This window comes from Grampus griseus (genome assembly GCF_964374135.1).
Source record: "Grampus griseus genome assembly, chromosome: 14".
Taxonomy (NCBI): Eukaryota; Metazoa; Chordata; class Mammalia; order Artiodactyla; family Delphinidae; genus Grampus; species Grampus griseus.
In genome coordinates this window covers 20,569,695-20,596,701 of record NC_139008.1, presented here as the reverse complement: position 1 = coordinate 20,596,701, position 27,007 = coordinate 20,569,695, and the positions used below count along the sequence as shown (strand labels likewise).

Sequence of the window (27,007 nt, the reverse complement as noted above, 5' to 3'; positions counted from 1 at the left end):
AAGGTCCCTCCCAGTTGCAATTTTTTAAGCTCATGTCTTGTTTTCAGCGTGAATGCCTATAAAAAGACAGCTGAAGAGACTAAAGGATGAGCGGCCTGCCTGAACAGCCCTGCTGCCCAGGTGGGCACTGAAGTAGCCTCAGGCTCCATCCAGGTCAGGAGGAAGCCAGGGGCAGGAGGCTACTTGGGATTTCTCTTGATGGTGGGGGCGGGAGGGCGCCCAACTGGACCAGAATGGAAGGCGCTGGGCAGTAACAGGGCGACAGGAGACGCTGCGAGGCGCTTGAGGAAGGTGCCGCACAGACCCAGCTGGAATGCAGGGTGCAGGGTGGCCTCAGGGCGGCAGCAGGTGCTGAGCGATACCACCTAAAAGCGCCGCGCAGGATGGGCTGGGGCGCAGTGCGGTCTCAGGATGGCAGGGGGCGCTGCAGAATCGCGGCCCACCCTGGGCTGCCGCGAGTCCTCGGCCGCTGGGGAAATACACCTGGGCAGGCGGGGTCGGGGTCAGAGGGGCGGGGGCTACAGGGGCGGGGCTACAGGGGGCGGGGCTACAGGGGCGGGGCCCAACCCACAGGAGCCTTGGTCTCTGGGGCTGCGGGATGCTCTCGCTGTACGAGGAGCAGAACGGAGCGTACCCGGATCGCGCACACGCTAGCCGCGGACCCTTCGGAACTGAGTGAGGTGAGCCCAGCCGGGTTGGGTCGCACCAGCTCGGGGGTTTCAGGCACCGGAGTGGCCTCGGGGTCCCTGGGCTTCCCGGACACTGCCCTCCCGGTCGGCGGCGGAGCGGGCATCAGCCCGGGGCTGCCTCCCGGTACCTGGGATGCTGGGACACCTTCCCAAGTCCATTCGGTCCAGCTTTCTGCTGTCAGCCCTCGCCGTGGCCCGGGACGCAGAGCTGGGGCGGGAGACGTTTCTGAGTTACTCAGAAACCGAGTCTGGGGTGTCCGGGGCCGCGCCCCGCCTCGTCTCTCCACCCAGCACCCGCTCATTCCCTTCCTGGCCTTGGTGAGACGCGTGGACCTGACCGCGATCGTTCCTTTTCCCCTCTGGAATGTTTTCTCTGTGGTGACTGGGGTTGCAGAATGTAGCAAACACTTGAAGCGGGTTGGTTGGGTTCTCTCCGGCGGCCTCAGCGCGGGCTGCCCTGGGGCAGACGTGGCTTCGGCCACAGCAGCCGGTCTCTCGGCGCGGGGTGGTCAGGGGCTGCAGAGTCGCCCCCCGGGATGAGCGCGGGCCTGGCGCCCAGAGCCCAAGGCTTGGGTTCCATCACTGAGGTCTAGGGGATAGTTGACGTCGGGAATGGGCGAGAGGGGTGCAGTAGAGAATCATGAGGGACTCCGGAACTCCAGAGAATTCTTTTAATCCTTCCTCCCCGTGTGGCATTGGACAAGTTGCCTAAACTCTGCACCTCCGTCTTCTCCTCTGTGCCTCATGTAATAATAATGGGGATTAAATAAGGTAATGTGTGAAAAGAGTAGGAGGAGGAAGTCTGGGAGTAGAGTAAGGGGTCAATAAATGATAGCTGCTATTATTTTTGTTGTTCGTGCTGTTGCTGTTGTTGTTACTGTTATTATTATTATTATTTGAGGAGCAGTTTGTAGTTAGAGGCATGGTTTCAAATCCCAACTCAGCCACTTTCTAGGGTGACCTTGGGCAAGCTACTTAACCTCTCAGTGTCTCAATTTCATGTGTATAATGGGGGAAATTATGGTGCCTATCTCAGAAGATATTTGTGGAAATTAAATGAGTTAATACCTGGAAAGTGCTTAGAAGAGTGAGTGCTGGGTGTCAGCTACTAATTCTTCCACAGGGGCATCATGTTTAATCAAGCAGTATAACCTAAAGGTAGCTACAACCTTGCTTTGTTTATAAGTTGAAATATTATTTGTGTGAACATGTATATGTTTTATGCTGTGCAAGATGGGTTCCCTTCTTTCACCTGTGGTTTCACTAACATTGGTGGCTGATCCACTGGGGTCAAGGTAGTCCTGGATAAGGGGCTGATGGGGCAGAGGGACCCCAGGAGTTATCTTCAGTGAGAAAATGGAGGGTTTGATGACAGAAGCTTCCAGAATCACAGTTTCTGTTGAACGTTCACAGAGGAGAAAATCTTCCCTGGGTTGCAGTTTTATTTGACAGGAAATTGTACCTGGATCTAGGTTTCTTAAAACAAACTCTTGCTAATTTTTGCTTTTGGATTGTAGTGAGAGAGGAGATGAGGATGGGCAATATTTTAAATGATAAAACACAGTAAATCACATTCCTCTTGCCAAGAGGCTTCTTGCATAATTTTGAGGGTCAGAGATCACAGCAAGATCATATACGTCTGTGGAGGGTTAGAGTGGGCTGGCTGCCTTTGGATGTCTCAACTTCCTTCCACAGCACTCTACATCCTTGCCATCATAAACCTGAAACCCACTAACATCATTAACTTGAAAGCCTCCCACCTTTGCCCCAGCTCCCGATTTTGGATAATACCCCATGGGTTCAGGGTGGAGGAAAAGTATTTCCTCAATGCCAGAATCCTGCCTGAAGAATGTGATGGGGCATGGGGACTGCCCTGTATATCCTACTCCAAATTCGAGTATATCCTAATTTGCCGCTGTCACCTACGGTAGGCATAGGAAACAGAGTTTCCATATTCCCCTTCCCCAGTACCAGTGCTCACCAATACTAGTGTTAGGAAGTGGCCACACTACCTACCTAGAGTTTGGGAATTAAATAGCTCAGGATTCCATCTCTTTCCACCCCCCACTTTAGTCCCACGGACTGTTAATTAACTGTCTTGGGGAGGGGGCAGCACCCAGCACAATACCGGGCCCCTCAAGGCATATACCATGGTGATAAAGGCTGCAAGATTCCAATCCAGCGCCTCCACTTACTAGCTGTGTAATTTTGCACAAGTTACTCCTCCTCTCTGAGCTCACTTTCCTCCTCTGTAATCTGGAAGTAATAATAGTATGCCTGCCTTACGGCATTGTTGAAACATGAACTGAAATATATAGAGAGATTATATATATTTGGAGAGAGATTGATTATATATATGATATATGCAGAGAGAGACTGTATGCATTTTTGAGGCTAATGAGACTATATATTATTTTAGTTCATTTTTTAAAAGATTATTATTTCACATTGTAAAGTTTCTGTAATTCAGGGGCAGCATGTATATTGATGAACACGGTCATTTGCTTTCCAACACTCTTCCCCAGACAAAGTTGTTATTAAATCAACGTGTACTCTCCAAATTCTCTTAGAATCAAGGAAATATGGCATGGTGCCTGGCAAATATTAAGTGGTCAATATTTGTAGGCTATTATTATATCAGGTGCTCTAGAAACACTAAGGGCTTGACAGTAAAGAGAAGTGAAACAGAAACGAAACAGAAACACTCCACTTGCAGTAAAGCAGCTGAGAAAAGGCTGGGAAGATACAGCTGGGCTGGGAAGGGACTGGACATGATCTAGGGTGGCTGCCCGGAAATTCTCTTGGCAGATTTTATCTGTTAGAATCGATTTGCAAGGTGCTTGCTCTGTGCCAGACGCTGAGCTGGGCACCAGAGGGCAGGGCGAGGCAGGAACGATGCCCTAAGGAAGGCAAGCTAATGGAGACACTAAGATCAGACCCCTCGATGCTCTAATCACGATGGAGCTTGATAAGAGGGGCGTGGAGGCTGGTTGGGATGGGGCTGCCCAGAGAGTTCCTGCTCCAAGCACCTAGGGGGAAGTTCCTGCAAACCGTGCAGTGATTTCACAGGTTACACCTCACCCAGCCTCCAGAGAGCTTGGCCTGGGGGCCACAAGAGAAGGAGGCAGCTCTTTGGCAGCTGTGGTGGCCCAAAAGCAAATATCCTGGAGCAAGGGTCAAGGCCTCAAAACAGACTGTCCAGGCCAGAGGGAAAGAGGAAGGCAGCCTCTGAGGACATGAGGGCTGGTGTTTCCCAGCGCCCAGCCTCCGGGCTGTACCCACTCACCTGCTTTTTTTTCTTTGCCCCTCCAGCTTGCCTGCCCCGCCAAGTCCCATCTTCACCATGGCTGCTGGAGAGAAGATCAAAGCCAAAATCAAGAAGAATCTGCCCGTGAGGGGACCTCAGGCACCTACCATCAAAGAGCTGATGCGGTGGTACTGTCTGAACACCAACACCCACGGCTGCCGCCGCATCGTGGTGTCCCGTGGCCGCCTCCGACGCCTGCTCTGGATTCTGTTCACGCTGACAGCCGTGGCCCTCATTTTCTGGCAGTGTGCCCTCCTCATCTCATCCTTCTACACTGTCTCTGTCTCCATCAAAGTCCACTTCCAGAAGCTGGATTTTCCTGCTGTCACCATCTGCAACATCAATCCTTACAGGTAAGAGGAAGGAGGAGGGACAGGGAGGGGGGTCACACCCCCTCCAGGTGCCAATGCCCCTCCCAAAGGTGACACACTCCAGCCTGCAATCATGCTTTTTAGAAATTTGAATTCATTGCCAGTGTTGGGAAACTGCCCTCTCCCAGGTTTGAAATCTGTACCAAGGTTTCAGTCCATCAGCTACTTCTCAGCATGGACTAGCTCAAGGAAGGCAAGAGAGGGAGGCTGCAAGGATCACTTTTGCTTGGTTGAGCCTGGAATGAACTAGCATTCCTCCTACCCTGGAGATACACACACACACACACACACACACACACACACACACACACACACAGCCCAGCTTAGCCATTTCCCCTGAGCTCTCCAAGCTCACACCCTCACTCTCTCCTGAATGTGAGCTGGAGGCTGACTCAGACATGACACCTAGGTGACTTCCAGAAGCATCTCGACTCATCTGAGCGAACCCAGCCCCACTAATTGAGATCACTGGGCTCTGGGCAGGATCAGCCCTTGGTACTGCCCAATTGTCTGCTGCAGGACCTGTTCTAAGTGGGTCATTGGAATCCTTCTCAGGATTATTGAAAACTGATCTGTGAGACACATCGGAATCTGGCAGAATTTGTCAGAGCAGGTGTGAGGGTGGGGAGAAGGGAAGAGCAGGGGCGACTCTCTCGCCCAGAGTCATCAATGAGTTGATGGCGAAGCTCAACATCAAAATCAGGTCTAAACTCATCCTCCACCTCAAAGTCTGTCTTTCTTTCTCCCTTCCTTCCTTTCTCCATCCCTCGCTCCCTCCCTCCTTTCCTCCCTTTACCTCACCCTCCCTCCTTCCCACCCCCCTCCTTTCTTCCTTTCATCCATTGTTCCATAATATGTTACTCAGCATCTACAAATCGTCATTCACTGTGCTGGATTCTGGGGCATGGAAGTGAATGACCCAAACACAGCCTTTGTCCTAGTGCAGCTGATGTTGTAGTAGAGGATTGAAATATTAACAAATATAATTACACTAATAAAATTAATAACAGTGACCATTTAACAGCATATATGTGTGTGTGTGTATATATATATATGTGTATATACATACATACACACAGAGATACATGGATGGATGGATAGATAGATAGATAGATAGATAGATAGAATAAACTCATTGACTCTTGCCAATAACCCCATTTTACAGGTGGGGAAACTGAGACACAGAAAGGCTAAACGGTTTGTCCAGGGTCACACATCCAGAACCAGAATGGGGAACTGGAACCCAGGTAGTCTGGCTCTGGAATTTATACGCTCAGTCACTATGCTGTGTGGCCTGTGCCCCTAGCAAGGGAGAGAGAGAGTGGGGAGAGTTAAGAGGGAGGCCAGGACCATTTGGTATTGTGAAAATTAAAAGATGGTGTTGTTATGCTTCATGTAGTCAACTCCCAGATCATGCTTCTGTGTCCTTGGGGGCTGTCAAGGTAACAGTTATACCTCTTCCCTCCCAGCATTGATTCGAGGAGAACCCATGGGCAGGGGCAAGTATGCTGGGTCGAGACAGAGCCCGCCCCCTGGGGAGACTCCTGGTTAGCAGTTATTTACTTGTCTTCACTGTGGCTGGTTTATGGGAGGCACCTGACAGTCACCACTCCAGAAATGCTGGTTGGGGCAAACTCATCAACACACTCTGAGAGCAAGCAGACAGTGGTGGCAAAGGTGAAACCACAGGAAGCCACACAAGGGTCATATGGGAGCCTGCCCCATTTACTTGAGCCAGTGGTCACATTGGAGGGGGCAAATTATAAAAGGCCTGGTTTTCTTGGCCAAGTGCTCTGGGGTGATGGGCACAGGCTGACGCACATCGATGGAAAGCAGCATGGGGTAGTGCCAGCTTTCTGCCAGAGGGGTTTTCCATCCCTGACTCCCCCTTCCCACCTTGACAGGTACAGTGCCGTGCGGGACCTTCTAGCTGAGTTGGAACAGGAGACCAGAGGGAGCTTGAAGACCCTGTTTGGCTTTTCAGAGATTACATCTCGGAAACGCCGAGAGGCAGAGTCCTGGAGTTCGGCCAGGAAGGGCACAGGGTCGAAATTCCTCAACCTGATCCCACTGCTGGCCTTCGAGAAGGGTGAGACAAGCAAGGCAAGGGACTTCCGCACAGGACGGAAGCGGAAAGTCAGTGGCAGAATCGTTCACACGGCATCAGACGTCGTGCACGTCTATGAGTCCAAGGGCTTGGTAGGATTCCAGCTGGTAAGATGCACATCCTCACGGTTTCGGAGAATGGGATGGGATGGTGTGTCCAGGGAGGTTTCTCCTTTGCCATTAGCCCTATAGTCCCACAGGAAGAAACACACTCAGTTAGGGTGAATCAGCTGCGAGCAACTGAAACTGATCCAGGCAATCTTAAGATTAAAATGTCTTAGAAGGTAACCAGTAGCTCATGGAGGCCTCTTGAAGGACAGAAATTAGGGAAGATCCAGGGATCCCGGTGGCAAGAAATGATGAAAAGTCGTTTCAGATACTGCTACTGGATTAAATAAGCTTCAACTGTTTTCAGTCTTTTTGTTAATCCAACCATAAAGATGGATTCAGATCCCATTTGGGGACTATCTGATTGGCCAAGTTTGGGTCAGCTGATGGCTCACATAGGGTAGGACATCTTGATGGACAGTCTCAGCTGACTGTATCCAAAGGGTGGAAGGAAATTCTACCAAAGCCAAATTGGGGTGCAGATACCAGAAGGAAGAAAATAGAAAATGAGCAGCAGAAACACAGTGTTCCCAGCAGCACTTGCCTTCATGGGGTGCTAAAGCTTGACTTCTCATCTCTCCTTCTTGGTCCCATTTGAGGGACTCTGAAGAAGCAGCCATTCACCAGAAAGGAATTCCATTGTCTTCCTGGCCAAACTCAACCATCACCCTCCTCTCTGTGCCCCAGCCACCTCTGCAGGATGAGAACTACCTCCACTTGATAGTCTCGGTTGCCGATTGTGAGACTTCATGGCTCTGGTTGCAAATCCTGGGGGAAAATGGCCCTTTCTCTAAATCACTGAGCCTTTTTGAAGTCTTCCTGGGTCCTTATATAAGATAAAGTTCTCCTTGATACCAAAATCCATCCTTTGGTGTCCATCTTTTTTTTTTTTTCTTGCGGTACGCGGGCCTCTCACTGTGTGGCCTCTGCCATTGCGGAGCACAGGCTCCGGACGCACAGGCTCAGCGGCCATGGCTCATGGGCCCAGCCGCTCCGTGGCATGTGGGATCTTCCCGGACCGGGGCACGAACCCGTGTCCCCTGCATTGGCAGGCGGACTCTCAACCACTGCGCCACCAGGGAAGCCCTGGTGTCCATCTTTTAGGAGAGTTTTCAAGTCCTGTGTGATGAGAACATCTGGAATATACCACAGTTTCCCTATAAAACTCTCATTATTATGTATTTTAAATGCTGGTCCTCCCAACTACCATGTGAGGTGGGGAAGGATGGTATTTTGGTCAACATTTTGTAGGTGAAATAATGGATAGGTAATGCCTTGCCCAAGATTCTGCAGAGAGGTCGTGGCAGAGTCTGGGCTAGAATCTCGATTTCTAGACTGTTGACCCAATAAGAAATGGTGAGAGTTGGGTGGGAACTCAGTCGCCATAATCAGTCAAAGCCTGGATGTCTGGGGACCCTGAAGAAGCTGATTTTGCTTCTCGCTTGGTAGGGAGTCATGAGAGTGAGGCTCTATGTCCTTCCTTACTCAGCCCCTTCTTGGTCCTTGAGGCTTGAGAATGATGTATCCCAGGCCCCAGAAGTGAGAAGAAGCCCATCCTTGCCCCAGATATCCCTCCTGTTCCCCTGAGTGTTTGATCTAGAGTTTCAGTTCCTTACAGTCCTTCTGAAGGCCACTGGTAGGGCTGATAGTTCCATCCTGGTGTCTCCTCCTATTCACAGTGTTCAAATGACACATCCAGCTGTGCAGTCTACACCTTCACCTCGGGGGTTAATGCCATCCGGGAGTGGTACAAGTTGCACTACATGAACATCATGGCACAGGTGTCTCTGGAGAAGAAAATCAACATGAGCTACTCTGCTGAGGAGCTGCTGGTCACCTGCTTCTTTGATGGGGAGTCCTGTGATGCCAGGTCAGTAGGGGAAGGCTGCTCTCGCAGCTCCAAGGACCAGCGGCTCTGAGTGCTGGGCTCCTTGCGTGCACCTGAAGCTCAACTAGAGGTCTTGGGAGCAACAGGTGCTCTTCTCACTGACCATGACTTTTGGAAAACGACTTATACAGGAGCTCAGCTCTAGAGTCAGTGAGGAAGGTGGAGATGGTGTAGAGTCAAGATATCCTTAAATTCATTAAATTACTCACAGAAACATAGTAGTTGATGGTGGACATATAACCTTGTATATTACTATCACCCATACCAGTGAGAACCACTGATCTAGTACAGGAAGGAAAGAAGAAAGGGAGGAAGGAGAGAAGGAAAGAAGAGGGAGGGAAGAAAGGTCTATGTACAGATGTGTGAACTTTCAGAACTTTCCACCTTTAAGAAACACTCAGATTCCTGGTAGAGACTGGGCAGTCATGAGACATTCTAGAGTGTTCCTGCTTATCTGAAGTGCTTTCTTCATTCTTTTGAAATACTAAGCCTTTCTATATGTTAATTGATATACTGACCCTTGCGAAAACTGAGTGATTGGAATCGTGTCTCCCTGAAGGTTGGGTTCTAAAGTCAGTATAAGGACGCATATGATGTAATTCCTTTTCTGGGGATCATTTGCTAGGAATTGGAATGGAAAAAAGTCAAGTGTTGGCTGAGAAATTCAAGAATAGAGGAAATGGGGGGCAGATATATTGGCACAAAGAATGCCGAGTCAGGATGGAGATGGAGGTGAGAAGATTAAGAGGGAGAACAGAAAACAGAGAGCAGTTCTACATCAACAGGTGTCAATTGGACGAGGGGCCTTGTTTGTCATCTATCAGAGGAAAGATGGGGGAAGTAAGTCCTGTCTATCATCCACTGTCCACAAAAGAGAGCTGGCCCATTAGCACTGCCCATTGGGACTTCAGCTCAGGTGCATGAGGGGAGTTCCCAGCACGGCCCTTTTCTGACCTGTATTCTCCCCCCTGATAGGAACTTCACACGTTTCCACCATCCAATGTATGGGAATTGCTACACATTCAACAATAGACAGAATGAGACTATCCTCAGCACCTCCATGGGAGGCAGTGAATACGGTAAGGGAATCTGCACCAAGGAGACCCTGGGGTGCTCTAATGGCAAGCATGCTGGCAGCAGGACAATTGGGGATGCTTTAGGCCTTCCAGAGATGCAGGTTTGCCCCACCTGGCCAGAAACTTGGGGCACAACTTTTCTTCTTGCAGTGTTTCCATCAACATCCATGTCGGTTCTTTCCTTCTTTATCAGAGTCTGTTTTCCTTTTTGACATCTCCTCTTTGCTTTCGAGAGAGCAACATGGACAACCCTGGGGTTTCTTCTCCCAGGGAAACCACTCGGGTTTAAGCTTGTAACTGGAGTGAGTAATGCTGGGCAGGCAGCTTCCAGATGGACTTAAATCCAGACGTGCTGAACAGGAGATTAGGGGAGCAAACACACCTTTATCTTGGTTAAGATGACAGATTCTGGAGCCAAAACCCAGCTCAGCCACTCACTGTGTGACCCAGTGCAAGTTACACCCCTTCATCTATAATGAGGGAATAATAGTAGTATCGATGATACAAGGTAATTGAGAAGACAAAATATAAAAAGCACTTAGAATAAGACCTGATACACACTGTATTAGTTCGGTTGAGCTGCCATAGCAAAATATTACAGATGGGTGACTTAAACAACAGACATTTATTTTCTCACAGTTCTGGAGATTGGAAATCCATGGTCAAGTTGCTGGCAAATTCAGTTTCTGGTGAGGACTCTCTTGCTGGCTTGCAGTTGGCCATCTTCTCTCTGTGTCCACACATGGCCTGTCTTCTGTGGAGAGAGAGAGCTTTGTTGGCTCTTCCTCTTCTTAGGAGAACACTAATCCTATGGGATTAGGGCCCACCCTTATGACCTCATTTAACCTTAATTACCTGCCTAAAGTCTGAATCTCCAAATACAATCACATTGACTTCAACATATGAATAGGGTGGAGGGGCAACCTGCGGAGAGACACAAAATTCAGTCCATAACACACACTATACACACAATAAATGCTAGATGTGGTTGTCATTACTACCGTTACTACCATTACTACCATTGCTGCTGCTACTACTATCACCACCAATAATTACTACCTCCAGTATTAGTATTACTACTACTCTACTACTGTGACTTTTGTAGAGAAGGCAGGAACTCAACAGACTGGACTGGTTTACCTACAAAAGGAATTCTTGAAAGGTCCTAAACAAATTGAACATGATTTGATATATAGATATACTCCTACAAGGAAAGGCAAGATCTTGTCATGGAGGAAAACCTACCTGGACACCTCATCTTTGTTACTGTATTCTCTGTGTTCTTACCAAATCTGCAAGAAACCATAATTCAGGGCACACACGTCAGTGGGAAGAAGAAGTAGTCTGGGAACTGTTGCACAATCCTGGCTCTGCTGAATGTGGGCTGTGTGACCTTGAGCAAATCGCTTCCCCACTCTGGGCTTTGTTTCCTTTACTTACAAATAGAAGAAGTCAGAATAACTCTCAAAGTTCTCTTCTTTCAACTCATATAGGCCCTGCTCTCATTTGTTTACCAAATGTTTATTGAGTGTCTTCTGTATGCCAGGCCCTCTTCCAAGCCTTAGGGACACAGTGGTGAATAAGACAGATGCCATCTCTGCTTTCAGGGAGCTTGCATTTTGTTGCAGAGAGACAGATAAATGAGTGAACAAGCACATAGATATTATCTGGTTATCAATCCTAGCGAGCGCTATGAGGAAAACACAGCAGCGCAAGGGTAGAGAGAGTGGCTGGGGCTGAGATGGGGGGTTTATTTCAGGTAAGGAGGTCCAGAAAGGCCTCTGGAAGGAGGGTTATTTAAAGATGGAAAATACGCATTAAGGTCCATGGAAGAGCATTTTGGGCACTAGCAAGTCCAAGGACCCCAAGAAGGAAATGGATTTGGTGTCCTGCAGAAACAGAAAGAAGCCCAGCCTGCTTGGAGCTTCCTGATGGAAGGGGAGAGTGGAATGAGGAGGGAGGCAGCATCATCTCCCTGAGAGCCACAGTCAGGTTGCTGGACTTTATTCTATGGCATCCCCGTGTATGCGATGAAATGCCACTGAAGAGTTTCAGGCAAGGGAGTGACCTGATCTGATTCCTGATTTGAAAAGGTCCCTCTGGCTGCCGGGCTCAGATTAGACTGCAGGCGCAAGAGAAAAAAAAAAAGAGTGGGAACAGGGAGAGGAGTTAGGCCAGTGATCAGATTCACCATTGGTGTCTCTCCCTGAGGGTTGAAGCAGCCACAGCTCTGTGTGTCCCTTTGGGTGCCCAGCAGAACTCCCCATCTCAAAGAACCACATGGAGATTCGTGTCTTGGGCAGGGTAGTAGTTTTCCTTATGCTTAGCAAACCTGCAGTGGTGACACTGTTTCTGAGCCCTATTTTGGGCTAAGCCCTGGAGACAGAGCAGTGAACAAGTCAGGCTGGAGTTTCCAGTCTCACCTTTGTCTACCTTTCACTTGTGGGAAATGCCTGGGTCTTGGTTTTGAGAATCTCAGAGCAGTGGGAGAGGTAGGCTACCACCAGGGAACGTTCTCCTGGCTTTTGACCACAGCAGGCTGCCTTATCCTCCCAGGGCTGCAGGTCATCTTGTACCTAAACGAAGAGGAGTACAACCCCTTCCTGGTGTCCTCCACTGGGGCTAAGGTGATTGTCCATCGGCAGTTTGAGTACCCCTTCATCGAGGATGTGGGAACAGAGATTGAGACGGCCATGGCCACCTCCATAGGGATGCACCTGGTAAGAGAATTTTCTGATTCCCGTCGGCTTGGTGAGGAGGACAGATTTTGTTGAAGGATAACCAGTGAGGTGCAGCTTATGGAAAAGACTGTTGGTTTCAAAAGGAAGCATGGTCTAGTATTTTCCAATGGTTACCCCAGTGGTCATTCTAGTAGTTATACTAAAGGCTGTCTTTGTATCTTTTGTATAGATGAACAAGGACAGGATGCCATTTTGGATAAGAACTGAAGGAACCTTCCTTGTTCCAGAGACAAATGTCAGCATTTATGGAACCTGTGCTGGTCAGACACTATGTATTTGTCACTAATATAAATAGAGCAGATTAACACCTTTCTGGGACACCTAGAGGCCACTGGGGCATGTAAACCACTATTGGAAAGTCATTGGGCCATCAAAGGTCTATTTGGACCATCCTACTTCCATCAGTTTCACCTCATTTACCGAGAGCCACTTCCCTCAAGTCTTTGACCTTTTCTGACCTCAGTAGGTGCTGAGAACACTCACATCTGTCAACGAAAGCACATCTGGGCTGCAGACTCCAATCCCTGAGTCAGTCACGCCCAATGGAAGCACAAGGGCAAGGCGAGGAGTGTGCTCAGACGCCCCTGGCCATGCTTGTACAGTCTTGTTTGCAGGCCTGGGGTCTTTTTATGCCAGTCTCTGTCTCACTCTCTCACTCTCTGTCTCTGTCTCTTGCTCTATCTAATAGAATAACTATTAAGTACTTATTTAAAGGGAGTATATGCACAAAGTAAAAAACCCAAACAGTACAAGGAGCCTACCATGCAGGTGTATCTCCCTTCTATCCCTGACCTCTGGTTCCCTCCTTCCTCTGCACGGAGACTATTGCTGCTGCTTCTGTGTTTCGCCAGGGATGTGATAGTCTGCTTCAAGCATGTGTGTGTGGGTATAGGCATTTCTCCTTTCATGCAAATACAAAATACTGTTCTGCCCCATTTTTCTTTTTTTTTTTTTATTTTAACATCTTTATTGGAGTATAATTGCTTTACAATGGTATGTTAGTTTCAGCTTCACAACAAAATGAATCAGTTATATATATACATATGTTCCCATATCTCTTCCCGCTTGCGTCTCCCTGCCTCCCACCCTCCCTATCCCACCCCTCCAGGCGGTCACAAAGCACCGAGCTGATCTCCCTGTGCTATGCGGCTGCTTCCCACTAGCTATCTACCTTACGTTTGGTAGTGTATATATGTCCATGCCTCTCTCTCGCTTTGTGACAGTTTACCCTTCCCCCTCCCCATAGCCTCAAGTCCATTCTCTAGTAAGTCTGTGTCTTTATTCCTGTTTCACCCCTAGGTTTTTCATGACATTTTTTTTCTTAAATTCCATATATATGTGCTAGCATACGGTATTTGTCTCTCTCTTTCTGACTTACTTCACTCTGTATGACAGACTCTAGGTCTATCCACCTCATTACAAATAGCTCAATTTCATTTCTTTTTATGGTTGAGTAATATTGCATTGTATATATGTGCCACATCTTCTTTATCCATTCATCCGATGATGGGCACTTAGGTTGTTTCCATCTCTGTGCCCCATTTTTCACTTGATACTATGGCTTGGAAATATTTCCATATGAGTACACATATAGATTCTGCCTCATTCTTCTTAAAGACCCATAACAGTCCACTGTGTGGGTAAGTTATTGAAGCAATTCCCTGTTGATAGACTTGAGACTGTTTCCAGGTACAGCTAAAAGCAATGGTGCAATGTGAGGTGTAGTCGTCGATTGCTTCCTAGAAGTATATCAATCAGTATGCATATTAGCCAAGTTGTCCTCCAATAAGGTTGTATCCACACGGGTATTAACCAATTTTTAATCTTTGCTAACCTGTCAAGAAAAAAATGGTATCTATTATAATTTTTTTGGTTTGTTTGTTTGTTTGTTGTTTGTTTGTTTTTATGGTACGCGGGCCTCTCACTGTTGTGGCCTCTCCCGTTGCGGAGCACAGGCTCTGGACACGCAGGCTCAGCGGCCATGGCTCACGGGCCCAGCCGCTCCGCAGCATGTGGGATCTTCCCGGACCGGGGCACGAACCTGCGTCCCCTGCATCGGCAGGTGGACTCTCAACCACTGCGCCACCAGGGAAACCCTATTATAATTTTTGACAGTCATTCTTAGTGGCATTTTTTCACCTATTTATGGAGGAAAAAAAATCTCCTTGTGGACTCTTTGTTCATGCCTTTGTTTATATCCAACCTCAGTATCCCAAATTAAACATATTAGCCCTCATCCCTCACAAATTTTTCCTCCAGCGCAGTCGTTTCCAAACTTGTTGATCAGTAGATTCAGATCTACTGAATCAATGTCTCTGAGAGATGAGCCCAAGGATCTGTATTTTTACCAAACTCCAGTGGTCATTTCAAGAGGCCACAAACTCAGGAACCTCAGCTTTAGAAACCTGAGTAGTTCAGAATGAGAGAAGAAAAGTGTGTCTTCCTAAGAGAAAGTAAAGCTATGATGACACCAAAGCTTTAGCACAGCCATAAATGATGGCTTCAGAGTGAGTTATAAAGTAATATGGTGGGCATTGGGGATTGTATATTTCTCCATCATCTATTCATTCAACAAGCATTTTCTGAGCACATCCTGTGTGCTAGATGCTGGGGCTACGTCCGTGTCCCCAGGACTGTCGCTGTCCTTTTAGAACTTAGGGTCTAGCAGAGAGAATCCATAACAAACAAAAAATTGCACAGGTGATTAACTCTAATCATCATAGGTGCTAAGAAGGAGAAATACAGGATGCATGAGAGCATATCACAGAGATGCCTGATTTAGGGCTTTTTAATAGGGAGAAGAGGGGAAGTTCAAGGGGTGCTTTCCTGAGGAAGTGGTATTTAAGTTGAGACAGCAGAGAAGATAAACTGGCATCTGTGGCTTCGGTGCCTCACCATGTCCCATCAAAGGGCAACCCTGGACAAGAGAAAACAGCAGGATGGTACCATCTGTGAAGCCGTGTCATTTAGTGGCTTTGTTCAATGTGGGAAATTTGTTCCAACATGAGAAGTGTTGTGTACCAGCTTGGGCTGTGTGAATGCTGATTGCCCAAGGAAAACTCTTGAGCCCCAACCTGCTCGAACTGTGGTTTGAAAAGACTTTAAGTTACTATCTTTTTTTTTTTTTTTTTTGGCCTCACCGTGTGGCATGCGGGATCTTAGTTCCCCAAACAGGGATCAAACCCATGGCCCCTGAATTGGGAGCACGGAGACAACCACTGGGCCACCAGGGAAGTCCCTTTAGCTTACTACTTAAGGAGCCAGGTCTCTGATTCTTCACTGGCAGACTACAAAACTCCCAGATCAGAATAGCGAACATTTTGATCCAGCATTTCTCGGGCAGCTTTATACCTTGAAAAAGCACCTGGGATTTGCAGCACATTCTTACCTTCTGCCTCTCACAGTGTCTGCGCACTTAGAGCTTGGGAAAGTACAAAAACTAAGGAATTGCCCTCTGGTTTTCTTCCCTGAGCTTAGAGAAATATCCATCACACTGTTAAGCAAATGTTCTCTTTAGCAATGATGGTAAACAAAGGCATGGGTCGGTCTTCTGCTACACTTAATTTGAGATATACAAAATCAAAGCCACAGAGCAGGGTCAGGAAGCTCTAGTTTTGACTTATGAGCATTTAAAACGACAAAAAACTAGGGATTACTGAGAGGTCACCAGAGAACCACTAGAATAAGTCCAAACAAACTAGACTTCCTTTCTTATTTATTTTTTATTTAGTTATTTATTTCCTTTCGATAGGCATGTTAAACTGGTAGACTCAGTTTGTTAGGCAGTTGGTTAACTAATCTTCCTTCATTCACTGAGGCATGTGTGTCCAAAGTACTGGATATTCAGAGACGGATACAACAGAGCACCTACCTTCAAAGATTCACCTTTAAGAGAAGATAACATACCTTTGCAACGCAAGTCCAAGCTCTGTGAGAACAGGGACCTTCTCTATCTTGTTCCCAGGCTCAGTTCTTAGAACATAGTAGATCCTCAGTAAATATTGTTGGATAGATGGATGGGTGGCTGGGAGCCAGGACAGAAGCTTTTGGTGAAGGCTTTCTAGGTGATGGATTCTTAAAGGACAATTGTCAGGCAAATAGTATCAGGAAAGGCTAGTCCAGACAAAGGGCATAGCAATTACAAAGGGGTCGCAGAAAGGATTTGAAGCCAGGTAGTGAGTCGTTCTGAAAAACCGCTTTGGCTGAAGTGCAATCAAGATACTGGAGACAGTGCAGTATTTACAGTAACGCTAGAAGGAGATGATGAGGCCCTAGCTGAGGCGATGGCTGTGGGGATGAGCAGAAGTGAATGGATTTGAGAGGTATTACAAGCAACAGGGTTTGACAACCGAGGCCACTGAGGAAAGGCCAGGGGGAGTTAGATTGATAGTTAGGTTCTGGCTTGGGTAGTGGGGTGGATGGAAGCGTCAGGTTCTAAATTAGGGAAATACAAGAAGGGTAGGTTTGGGGGAGAAAAGAACCACTTCAGTCTGGGACATACCCAAGTTGTGCCTTTGGGAAATCAAGGTGAAAACGTCCTGCCAGTAGATGCTGTGAACCTGGAGCTCAGGAGAAAAATCAGGGGGCCACAGCGGGGTTGAGGGTGGGGTTACATCTAGCATAATTCTAGACTTGGAGAGGAATGCCATCACCCAAGACCTGAGACAGAATGCAAATGTTTAAGGGCTGAGCAGAAAGAAAATGGAGAAATAGAGGGACCAAAGTAGCAGCAGAAGCTGGAAAGGGTTGGTGTCAGAGAAACGAAGAGGGTTTCCAGGAAGGTGTTAGCTAGGGTGCCAAACGCAGTTGAGAGGTCAAGCAAGGTAAAGGGCAAAAGCTGTTTGGTTGGGCAGCCAAGAGGTCATCGGTTCTCTGACAGAGCAGTTTTCAGTGGACGGAGTGGAACAGAAACCAAAGTACAATGGGTTGGATCACGAATGAGAGATGAGGAGGCAGGCAAGGGCAAATCCACCCAGGGGAGTGTGGAGCCAGGCCCCGGAGAGGGGCGAGACTTCACTGTCATTGCGAACCTTACTGTACATTTTTTTTTTAAGATCTATTTATTTATTTTTGGCTGCGTTGTGTCTTCGTTGCTGCGCGCGGCTTTCTCTAGTTGCGGCGAGCGGGGGCTACTCTTCGTTGAGGTGCACGGGCTTCTCATAGCGGTGGCTTCTCTTGTTGCAGAGCATGGGCTCTAGGTGCGTGGGCTTCAGTAGTTGTGGCACGCGGGCTCAGCAGTTGCGGCTCGCAGGCTCTAGAGCACAGGCTTAGTTGCTCCGCGGCACGTGGGATCTTCCTGGACCAGGTCTCGAACCCGTGTCCCCTGCATTGGCAGGCAGATTCTTAACCAGTGAGCCACCAGGGAAATCCTCCCACTGTACATTTTTATCTTAAAGCGTGCACACACTTCTCTTCACAAGCATATGTATAACAGGGATTAAGGGCTCAGACTTTGGAGCCAGACAACTGGGGTCCAAACCCAGCTTTGCATTTTGATTGTGTGATCTCTGTGTCTCAGTTACCTCATCTGTAAAATGGGGATGATAATAACGTTACTGCATAGTCTGGTGAGAATTCAATGAGTTGATTCATGTGAAAATTGAAAACAGTGCTTGGCATGTATTGGGTGCTCCAAAAATATTGGCTATTTACTATACATTTTTTTTAAGAAAAGAGATGTGAAGGAAAGGAAGAATATTTGAGCCAAAAAGAGGGGTTAGGGAAGATTTTTCTTGTCCTCGTGACACCCTTCTGAGTGAGATATTGAGTAAGATACTGATCTGTTCCATACAGTATATAGAAAGTACTAATTATTTGCCATATGTGTTGCAAATATCTTTCCCAGTGTGTGCTTTCATTTTGGTTTTCATTATGCTACTCTTTCACATGCAAAAACATCAGATGTTTACATGGTCAAAATCTTTGTTTTCTTCTTTAGTCATTATGTTTATTGAGGATTTTCCCTCCTTGAGATCAGATACTGAGCTGATTTTCCTTCCAGTTATTTTATTATTTCATTTAATAGTTTAACCCACTAGAATTTTATTTCTGCAGGATGTGAAATGCAGAATTCCTCCAAATTCTTAACAAGTAGTCCTAACTTCATATGTTGCATAATTCTTTTTTCCTCCATTGATTAGAAACATAAAAATAACTTTTATAATTATTTATATCTATAAATTATTTTAGAACATTACAAATAACTTTTATAATTTATTACAATTTAAAAACAGGACAAAAGAAAAAAGAGTTAAAACACCCATAATTCCACCCAGAGCCTCCTGCTGCCACCTGGGCTTTTCCCTGGCACAGTTCATACCTTTAAAGAGGTGAGCTAAGGACTCTGTGCAACTGCCCTCCCCCTCCAGGATTCTCAGAAGGAAGCAGATAGGACCTCATTTTGATAAAAATGAGTCCTGTTCCCACATACAACACGTGTGCACACAGACAACTAATCACACCTACACATACCTGTGCTTGCCACACACATATCTATCTATCTACCTATCTATCTATCCATCTAAACTTGCACACACTCTCACACACACATACATATATACCCATTCTCATTTTTGGGTCCCTAGGGGTCAGGACAGAAGCCGAAATGTTTCCCCACGCTGCCCAGATCAGCACTTCTGGTAAACCGACAGTGAAGTGGGGGAGTGAAAGGCGGCGGGGGAGAGAGAGTGAGAGCAAGCCAGGGCTCTGTCCAAGTACATCTAGCTGAGGCTTTGAGAAGCTAAAGACCTCTCTTCCCCTCTCAAAAGGCCATTGGCCCCATCTGCCCCAGCCCCAGGTGTTTCAGGAAGTAACCTGAATAACCCAGGAGCTCTGAGTTTGATAAGCAGCGTCGCAAAGTAAAGGGCCATCGAGTACTCAAAAAGTGTAAAGATCACAATATGGCTTCTCACAGTCGGTTCTCTGGAAGTGGTCCATGGCCCGGTTCTCAACGTAGAAAGAGCCTCAGCCATCTGTACCAGCTGCACAGGGCTTACCTGCGTGGACGGACCCTCTCCCCTAGATGCCAGGCTGTTGAACTCTCCCCACAGGCAGGTAGAGCCCTGTACCTAGTAGCTGACGCTCTAGGCTCTGTGGACATCCTGGGCCTGGGGGCTCCAAGGGACATCCGATCAGGGAGATTGCTGCTTGGAGAAGCTTAGAGGGTAGCACTGAATGGAGGTGTCCTCGAGGGAAGCCACTGCTTGGCATCTTCGTGCCCAGATCCCAGCCCAGCCCTGGCATGCACTAGAGGCTCTAAATCAGTTTGCTACCCAGCTATTAGAGGAATGAAGTAAGTCTGTTTATTCTGTACTGACGTGGAAAGACACTCACTCTTTATTATTAGTGAGAAGAGGACATTGCAGGGCAAAGGGAATGTGTGATGTGTGTCTGGATCTCAGGATCGAGATCTGACCTGTTGGAGTGGGTACCCTGGGGGAAGAGAGGAAAACAGACGGCTACTTTCCTCTCTGCTTCTTCCGTTTAAACGTTTTCAAATGAGCACTTTTGCCCCGGAGGGCAAATTAATTTGCAATTAATTGAGGGAGACTAATGGGTCAACAGATGAATTATAATACAAACAGAAAGAGATTATAGCCACTTGAGATGTCTGTAGTTTCTACTTGTGCCAAACTTCTTGATTCCTTCCCCCCGACCCAATCACCTTTTTCTCTGTGCATCCACTCTTCAAAGGAAAAAGAATTTTCTTCCCTCCCATAAATCTGCCATCCATTTGCCCTTTACCCTCCCCATTTCATAAAAGACAAAACAAAACTCTTTGTACACACACACACCCCAAATCCTAGCTATGATATGGTCACAATATATTCAGTTGTTTTCCCCCTTGGGAGACATTACCCTTTTTTTTTTTTTCTTAATTGGCTTGCCTGGATTGTTCCTTTGCAGTGACAAATATTAAGCTAGAACCAAACATAGTAAGCCATAATAAAACATAATTTAATAAGGCTTTCGAACAGTGAGTTACGATGCTCTTACCTCCTCTGATCAGGGTATCATTCTGCCCTGCTGGGTATTCTTTGGTCCTCTCTAAGAAAGTCCATTTTTTCAAGTCAACTTCTGGGACCAGAAGACAAGAGGGTAGGAAATGGGTCCTTCATTGAGACAAGGACCCCGCGCAGCACAGTCACTGCTCATCTTTCTAATCCCTCCAGCCCCTCCCCATGGATCCTCCAGTGGCTCACTACATTCTGAAAACCAAATCCAAACCCAAATTTCTCAGCACAGCATAGGACGCCACCATGATTTGGCCTTGGCAACCCTCTCTGACCTCATCTCCAGCGACGGCTCTCCCTTGGAGCACGTTCCGGCCGCCCTGGCCCTCTCCCACCTCCAGCCTTGCTGCTGCCTCTGCTTAATCCTCTTCCTACCTTTCTTGGCAAGTCCAGCTCTTTGTTGCCATTCCATGTCGAGCCAACCTGTCTTCTTCTCAAAGACGTCTTCCCTAATCACTTTTGGAAAGACTGCCCCCTCCTCCCAACCCCTCTAGTCTCTACCCAGTTTCATCGATCACTATCAAAAAAGATCCAGAATGATTTATTTGCTTTTTGACCATCTGTCTACCCCACTAGAATGTGAGCTCCACAAGTGCATGGAACTCGTCTGTTTTGATCACTGTGGGTTCCATAGTGCCTAGAATAGCATCAAGCTCCTAGTAGGTGCTCAATAAATATCTGTTAAATGAATGACTGGGTAGCTGCTCAGCTCCTCGAAGCTGCTAGAAATGCCCCTCGTCTGGGTCCTGGGGGAGGTCAGGGCTGAATGTGTGCTGCTGTGATTACAGACGGAGTCCTTCAAGCTGAGTGAGCCCTACAGCCGGTGCACGGAGGACTGGAATGGCGTGCTGATCACGAACATCTACAACGCTACGTATTCCCTCCAGGTACAGGCTGGAGGCAGCACCCAGCCCCGGGTTGTGGCCTGGACCCAGGAAACAAAGTTATACATAGGCTGGGGCGTGTCTGGGACTGGGAACTGTGGTTAGAATCCTGGGGTTCATCCAAGGACCTCAAGAGCACATGGTGCCAGCTGGTTCCGGTCCTCTTCAATCCATCTGTAACCAGAGCTTAATTGATTCATCGAGGTTTGCACGGAACAGAATGTACAGCTGAGATCCACTTCCTAAATGGGCCTTGGCGAGCGAGGGACAGGAGGAGGAAGCAGTCTGGGAGAGGCACTGGGTGAGGGGTGCCCTTCACCCACTGATGGCTTTGGGCAACTTGTGTGCTCTTCGGCAGTCATCAGGGCAGTTTGGATTGGATCCGGGGCTGCTAAGTGGCAGCTCCCAGGTCCCTTCCACCCTGCTCACCTGGTTTTCCTGGATGGTGTTTAAAAGTCAGGGAATTTCACAAGAAAACCCAGATTTCTAGCTTCTCCTGAAAAACAAGGTCTGGCAACATTGGGCCCATATTCCTACAGGATAAACAGTGGGTGGAGTGGCCTTATCAAAGGAGACATGTTCTCTGGTTCCCCATGATCTCCACCACCTGCTAGTGTACTACCTATGTCAACCCTTGAGTGAGATCACCTGTTACACTGCCTCCTGTTCTGGCAGTCTGCCCTTCGCCTCCCACCAGGACACTAAGAGAGCCAATGAGAATCATCCCAGCAGAACAAAAGGACCACGTGCCCTGAGTGCACTGAGTCCACTAGCTTCCACCAGAGCTGAGCTGAGGGGTGGTGGAGACACTGAGTGAAAAGAGACCAGTAGTCAGACAATGTCTGCTTTTAAGAAATAGAAACACATTCACACTGACTTCAAGACCAAAAAGAAAAGTGGGGGGGTGGGGGGTCAGCTCGTTGGAAAGATACTCTGGATAATATTTAGTGAGAAGCTACCATTTACAAACACTTTACATCTTTCAATTCATACTCACAACAACTTCATGAAGTAGGCCTTGTTATACTTATTTCAAAAATGAAGAAACCAAAGCATCAGAGAGATTAAGTAACTTGCCTGAGGTCACACAGCTGGGAGGTAGCACAGCTGATATTTGAATTCAAGCAGCCTGCCTTCCGAGCCCACACCGTTAGCTTTTATGCTGTAAGCTTCGTGGATATTATGATCCCCAGGGATCCAGTCTGGAGGGCTTGGACCTGAGAATCGGAAAGTTGGGGGCTGGGTTTGTTTCTCTGTTTCTTAGCACCTGCTCCAAGTTTCCCACTTATATCTGGGTCAGCACTTACATGATGGAAAATGACCGCTGCAGCTCTAGCTCAACCTGGCATCCACATCTGTTTAAATTCCCAATAAATTTTCTAGCTTTGTCCCTGTGGCCCAGTCGGCTGTGACATGAGGGGTACATTATGCTGTCTGCCAAGGCTGTGGGAAGCTGACCCTCTCCGACTGAGGGATGTAGGGAGGGGGTCTCTGGCATCCACGTGCAAGGAGGTTAAGGGAATTCCTGGGTCTTGTCTTTCAGATCTGCCTTCACTCGTGCTTCCAGGCAAAGATGGTGGAGAAATGTGGGTGTGCCCAGTTCAGCCAGCCTCTACCTCAGGGAGCCAACTACTGCAACTACCGTCAGCACCCCAACTGGAGTGAGTGAGACCCACCCCCGTCTTGCACACCCCAGGAGCGGGGTCAGCCCAGCCCTGGCAATAGCTAAGGCGCTCCCGGGACCCTGCCCCTATGGCCTTTGGCCTGAGGGAGATATTGATAGAGAGACACCAACCAGTTTCACTCCTGTCGTGAAGCCTGGCTTGAATTCTACTTTCTGATTAAGGATCAAATGCTACACCCCAGCTTGTGCTAAAACCTTGACCACCTCTGTCAATTCCAGGAGGTAGGAACTATTGATAGTATCCTCTGACAGAACAGGTAACTGAGGCTCAGAAAGGTTAAGCAACTTGCCCAAGGTCACACAGCCAGGGAGCAACAAAGCTAGACCCAAAGCAAGGGCTGCTAACCTGCCCCCGACCCCAACTCAAGTTCTTAGCTGTGGCAGTATTCTGTCTCTCAAAATCACAAGCCAGAAATTGTTTCCAGAGAACTAGTGTTTGTAGAAAGTGGAAGGTGAAATCATTAAAAGGAGACTATGGGGGTACCACTGGAAAACCCTAGGAAGGGTCCTGTGACCCCAAAGCTCATGCCACCCTGCACTCTGTCCCTCAGTGTACTGCTACTACGAACTGCACCAGGCCTTTGTCTGGGGAGAGCTGGGCTGCCAGGCGATGTGCAAGGAAGCCTGCAGGTGAGTGGACCCAAAGCAGTGGGATGAGCAGGGCTGGGCTGGGCCAGGCCACCCACCCTCACTCCATGCCCTTCTCCACGTAGCTTTAAGGAGTGGACGCTGACCACCAGTCTGGCGCAGTGGCCATCTGAGGTTTCCGAGGTGAGTTCTCTGTCCTCTCTTCCCCCTGGAGCCCTCAGCCTGGAGCCTCATGTCCTGATTGTGTCCTCTGGCCTCAGGGGTGATCCACAGGGGAGGCCTGGGTCAGGGGCTGGGGCTGAGAGGGGAGGGCAGACAGGCTGGCTCTGGTCTCTCCAGGCATCCCCAGGCCACTTCTTTCTCCACCACAGAAATGGTTGCTGTCTGTTCTCACTTGGGACCAAGGCCAAATAAAGAAAAAACTCAACAAGTAAGTTGACCTCCACCCTGCTTCCTCTGCTTCTGCCAGCCCCCGCCCCAGCCTCCTCACTTGACTCCTCAGTGCCAAACGCTCTCCTTTTCATTCATTCATTCATTCATTCATTATTTCTTTATGCAACAAATATTTACTGAGTTCTTATCATGAGCCAGGCCCTGCTCGAGGCCTGGGGCTCTCAAACTTTTTGACCATGACCCACAGTATGAAAATACTTTTTCCATTGTGGCCCATTGAATACATAACTGAAATAAAATTGTCATGAAACAGTACTCCCTTATGATGTACAATGCATTCGGGCTGCTTCTCAAATGTTGCACACTCGTGTACCAAACCAATTGTTTACATCCATCCCAGTTGGTCACAGCACAATTCTGAATGATTAGTGCCCATATCAGTTGATAAAAATTTCGAATCTCTCTGTGGATGCAATCTGATCTTTTCTATTTCATTTTGTAAAAGGTACTGGTCATGACCCAGTAAGTTTATTTCATGGCTTCCCGATGTATCTTGACCCACTTGGAAAAATACTCCTTTGAGCCATGCAGCTTCTAATTCCACTTGAATTTTCCACATCGAAATTCACTTCCAAGGGACCTTTAGCAAAAATCAGCCAGGGCAGAGTTCAGGGACCTCAGCAGGTGGAGACAAAGATGGGAGAGGGTGGGGGGATTGCCGTGTGAACCCACATCTCTCTGGGCCACTACTGTCTCCACAGTGCCCAGCCCTGGGCCAGATCTTTCTAGGTTTGAATACCAGCTCTGCCAATCATGAGCTGTGTAGTCTTGGGCAAGTTACTTATCCGATCTGTGTCTCAGTTGCCGTATCTGTAAAATGGGTACAATTAAAACATACCTGCCTCATAGAGTTGTTGTGAGAATTAAATAAGTTGACACACATAAGGTTCTTGGAACACATAAGGTTCTTCCAGTGCTTGGCAACACAGGAAATGGTCAGTAAATGCTAGCTGTTATTATGGTTGTTATCATTATGACCTTACACACAAGCTGCCTCGCTCATTTACATCACTCGCCTGTCTCCTGTACATGTTTTAGACTGCAGTCAAACAACTACAATGTCAAGGTTTAATGAAGAACATTGTGCTGTGGGAATGCAGCTGAGGGAACTTAGTCTACAGGTGGGGAAATGGTTTTTGAGTGAATGAATGAACCAGCCCCAGGCCAGAGATGTGCTCTGTGGTGCAGAAGGAAACCCAGAAACCAGGTTCTAAGACCCTGTGGAGCTCAGAGCCTGGTCCGTGCTGGGGGCTGGGCAGGAGAGAGAGAGCCACGCTGAGAGGCTGTCCATCTGGTAGAGTGCAAAGGCCTCCAACTCACCTCGGCCCCGCCTATTGGAATCTTTACAGGACAGACTTGGCCAAACTTTTGATATTCTACAAAGACCTGAACCAGAGATCCATCGTGGAGAGCCCTGCCAACAGCGTGAGTGGCTTCCTCCTGGGACCTGTCCCGGGTCTGCGAGTGTACACATCTGCCTGGCCTTGGGGAGCAGAGTCAGATGGTGGGGGTCCAGCCTGAGCTCGTAGGGTCACCAAAGGCCAACCAAGCCTCAGACCAGGCAGAGTAAGAGGGGACAGGAAGGCTGCCCCCATTTTCCCCAAACCTGTTCGGGGCCAGGGCTAGCCAGTGACTCCCTTGGGAACTGGGGTCTTTGCATGAAGCCAACTTGGCGGGGGTCCCTCCTGATAGTCTGGCTTGGCCTCCCTTGCAGATCGAGATGCTTCTGTCCAACATCGGTGGCCAGCTGGGCCTGTGGATGAGCTGCTCCATCGTCTGCATCATTGAGATCATCGAGGTCTTCTTCATCGACTCCCTGTCCATCGTCGCACGCCACCAGTGGCACAAAGCCAAGGAGTGGTGGGCCCGGAGACAGGCGTCCCCCTGCCCCGAGGCTCCGCCCAGCCCTCAGGGTCAGGACAACCTGGGCCTCAATATAGACGATGACCTGCCCACTTTCACCTCTGCCTTGTGCCTACCTCCAGCCCCAGCAGCCCAGGTGCCGGGCACGCCGCCCCCCAGATACAACACCTTGCGCTTGGAGAGGGCCTTCTCCAGACAGCTCACAGGCACTGAGGTGTCAGCTGAGTCCTGAGGTAGGCTGGGGAAGAGAGACCGAGCCAGGACCACCAGCCATGGTCTGAGAACGTAGACCCTGTCTCCTGCACACAGAGCGGATCCTCTGCACCCCCTCTGGGCTTTTCAGAGACATTGACTACAAGTCTACTTTGAACAAGGTGGGGCCTGGGCATGCGCAAGGGACTGTTGGACCCCACCCAGCAATGCTCGCAGCCGCCCAGGATGAGCTAGTTCCTGCAGCCCAAACCCTTAGGACATCTGCTACCGAGACAGATGGGGCCGAGGAAACGCGGCCGGCCTGGACAAAGGCCAGGAGTGAAGCCTAACAGAGTTCTTCGGAGAGAAAGACTCCTCCAAAGCCCCGAGCTGAGGGTTCCAGCCACTCCCCCAGCCTGGGCTGGGACCCAAGGATGTGACCTTAGGTGTTGAGGCCTGACAATCACTGCCTGGTGCCAAAGATAGGAAGGAGGAAGCTTCAGGCCTGGAGCTGGAGCCGTTTGTGAATAAACTGCTTAGTCACTGACATTGGGGCGAGGTCTGCTCTGTACCCTGAGGCGGGAGTTGGCCCACAATGCTCGGAGTGTGTGGAGGGGAAGGGTACACTGGAGGGAGGCCTGGGGGGTGTGACAGGAGGTCCTCACTCCAGGGGGGGTGTGGGGCCTATTCTGGGCAGCTAAGCCAGTGCTCTGGGCCCTTTCCCCAAGCAGAGAAGGACCAGGGAAAGAACACTGTTGGACACTGCTGTCCAGTGGTAGCCTGAGCCATAACGGATTATCTCCTGATAACCCGCTCAGCTGCTCCCCCTCCAAGGCAGACCCCGTACCCCCACCAACGGCCTGAGCCTCACCAGCAAGCCAACCACGGGGACAGCCGCCTCCTGGCGTATTCACACCTCCCAGGGAGATAATAGCTAACATGTATTAAGCGCATAGTAGGTGCTCAACGTCAGCTCGAGGGCCGTGTTCTGGCTCCCGTGCTAAGCGCTCACAGAGATGGGCATAGGAGACTGCAAATGACAACA

At 48.6% G+C, this 27,007-nt stretch overlaps 1 protein-coding gene across 1 annotated transcript; it reads left to right on the top strand.

The window, feature by feature from the left end:
* Positions 1 to 633: 633 nt before the first annotated feature.
* On the top strand, positions 634 to 26,559 carry SCNN1G (sodium channel epithelial 1 subunit gamma). The gene is made up of 13 exons (XM_082670608.1): positions 634 to 680; positions 4,002 to 4,349; positions 6,272 to 6,581; positions 8,261 to 8,451; positions 9,445 to 9,548; positions 12,102 to 12,265; positions 21,087 to 21,185; positions 22,726 to 22,843; positions 23,418 to 23,496; positions 23,580 to 23,637; positions 23,826 to 23,884; positions 25,257 to 25,332; positions 25,622 to 26,559. Exons 2-13 carry the CDS (start codon positions 4,033 to 4,035, stop codon positions 26,000 to 26,002), a joined length of 1,956 nt encoding a protein of 651 aa, XP_082526734.1. The 5' UTR covers positions 634 to 680; positions 4,002 to 4,032; the 3' UTR covers positions 26,003 to 26,559.
* The last annotated feature ends 448 nt before the right edge of the window (positions 26,560 to 27,007 follow it).

What these genes read in the sequence shown, in the direction of transcription:
- SCNN1G (XM_082670608.1), top strand. Translation starts at nt 4,033, where the DNA reads ATGGCTGCTGGAGAGAAGATCAAAGCCAAAATCAAGAAGAATCTGCCC. An exon ending in GGCCATCTGAGGTTTCCGAG is followed by an intron (nt 23,638 to 23,825) that starts GTGAGTTCTCTG and finishes TCTCCACCACAG; the next exon opens with AAATGGTTGCTGTCTGTTCT. An exon ending in ATAAAGAAAAAACTCAACAA is followed by an intron (nt 23,885 to 25,256) that starts GTAAGTTGACCT and finishes GAATCTTTACAG; the next exon opens with GACAGACTTGGCCAAACTTT.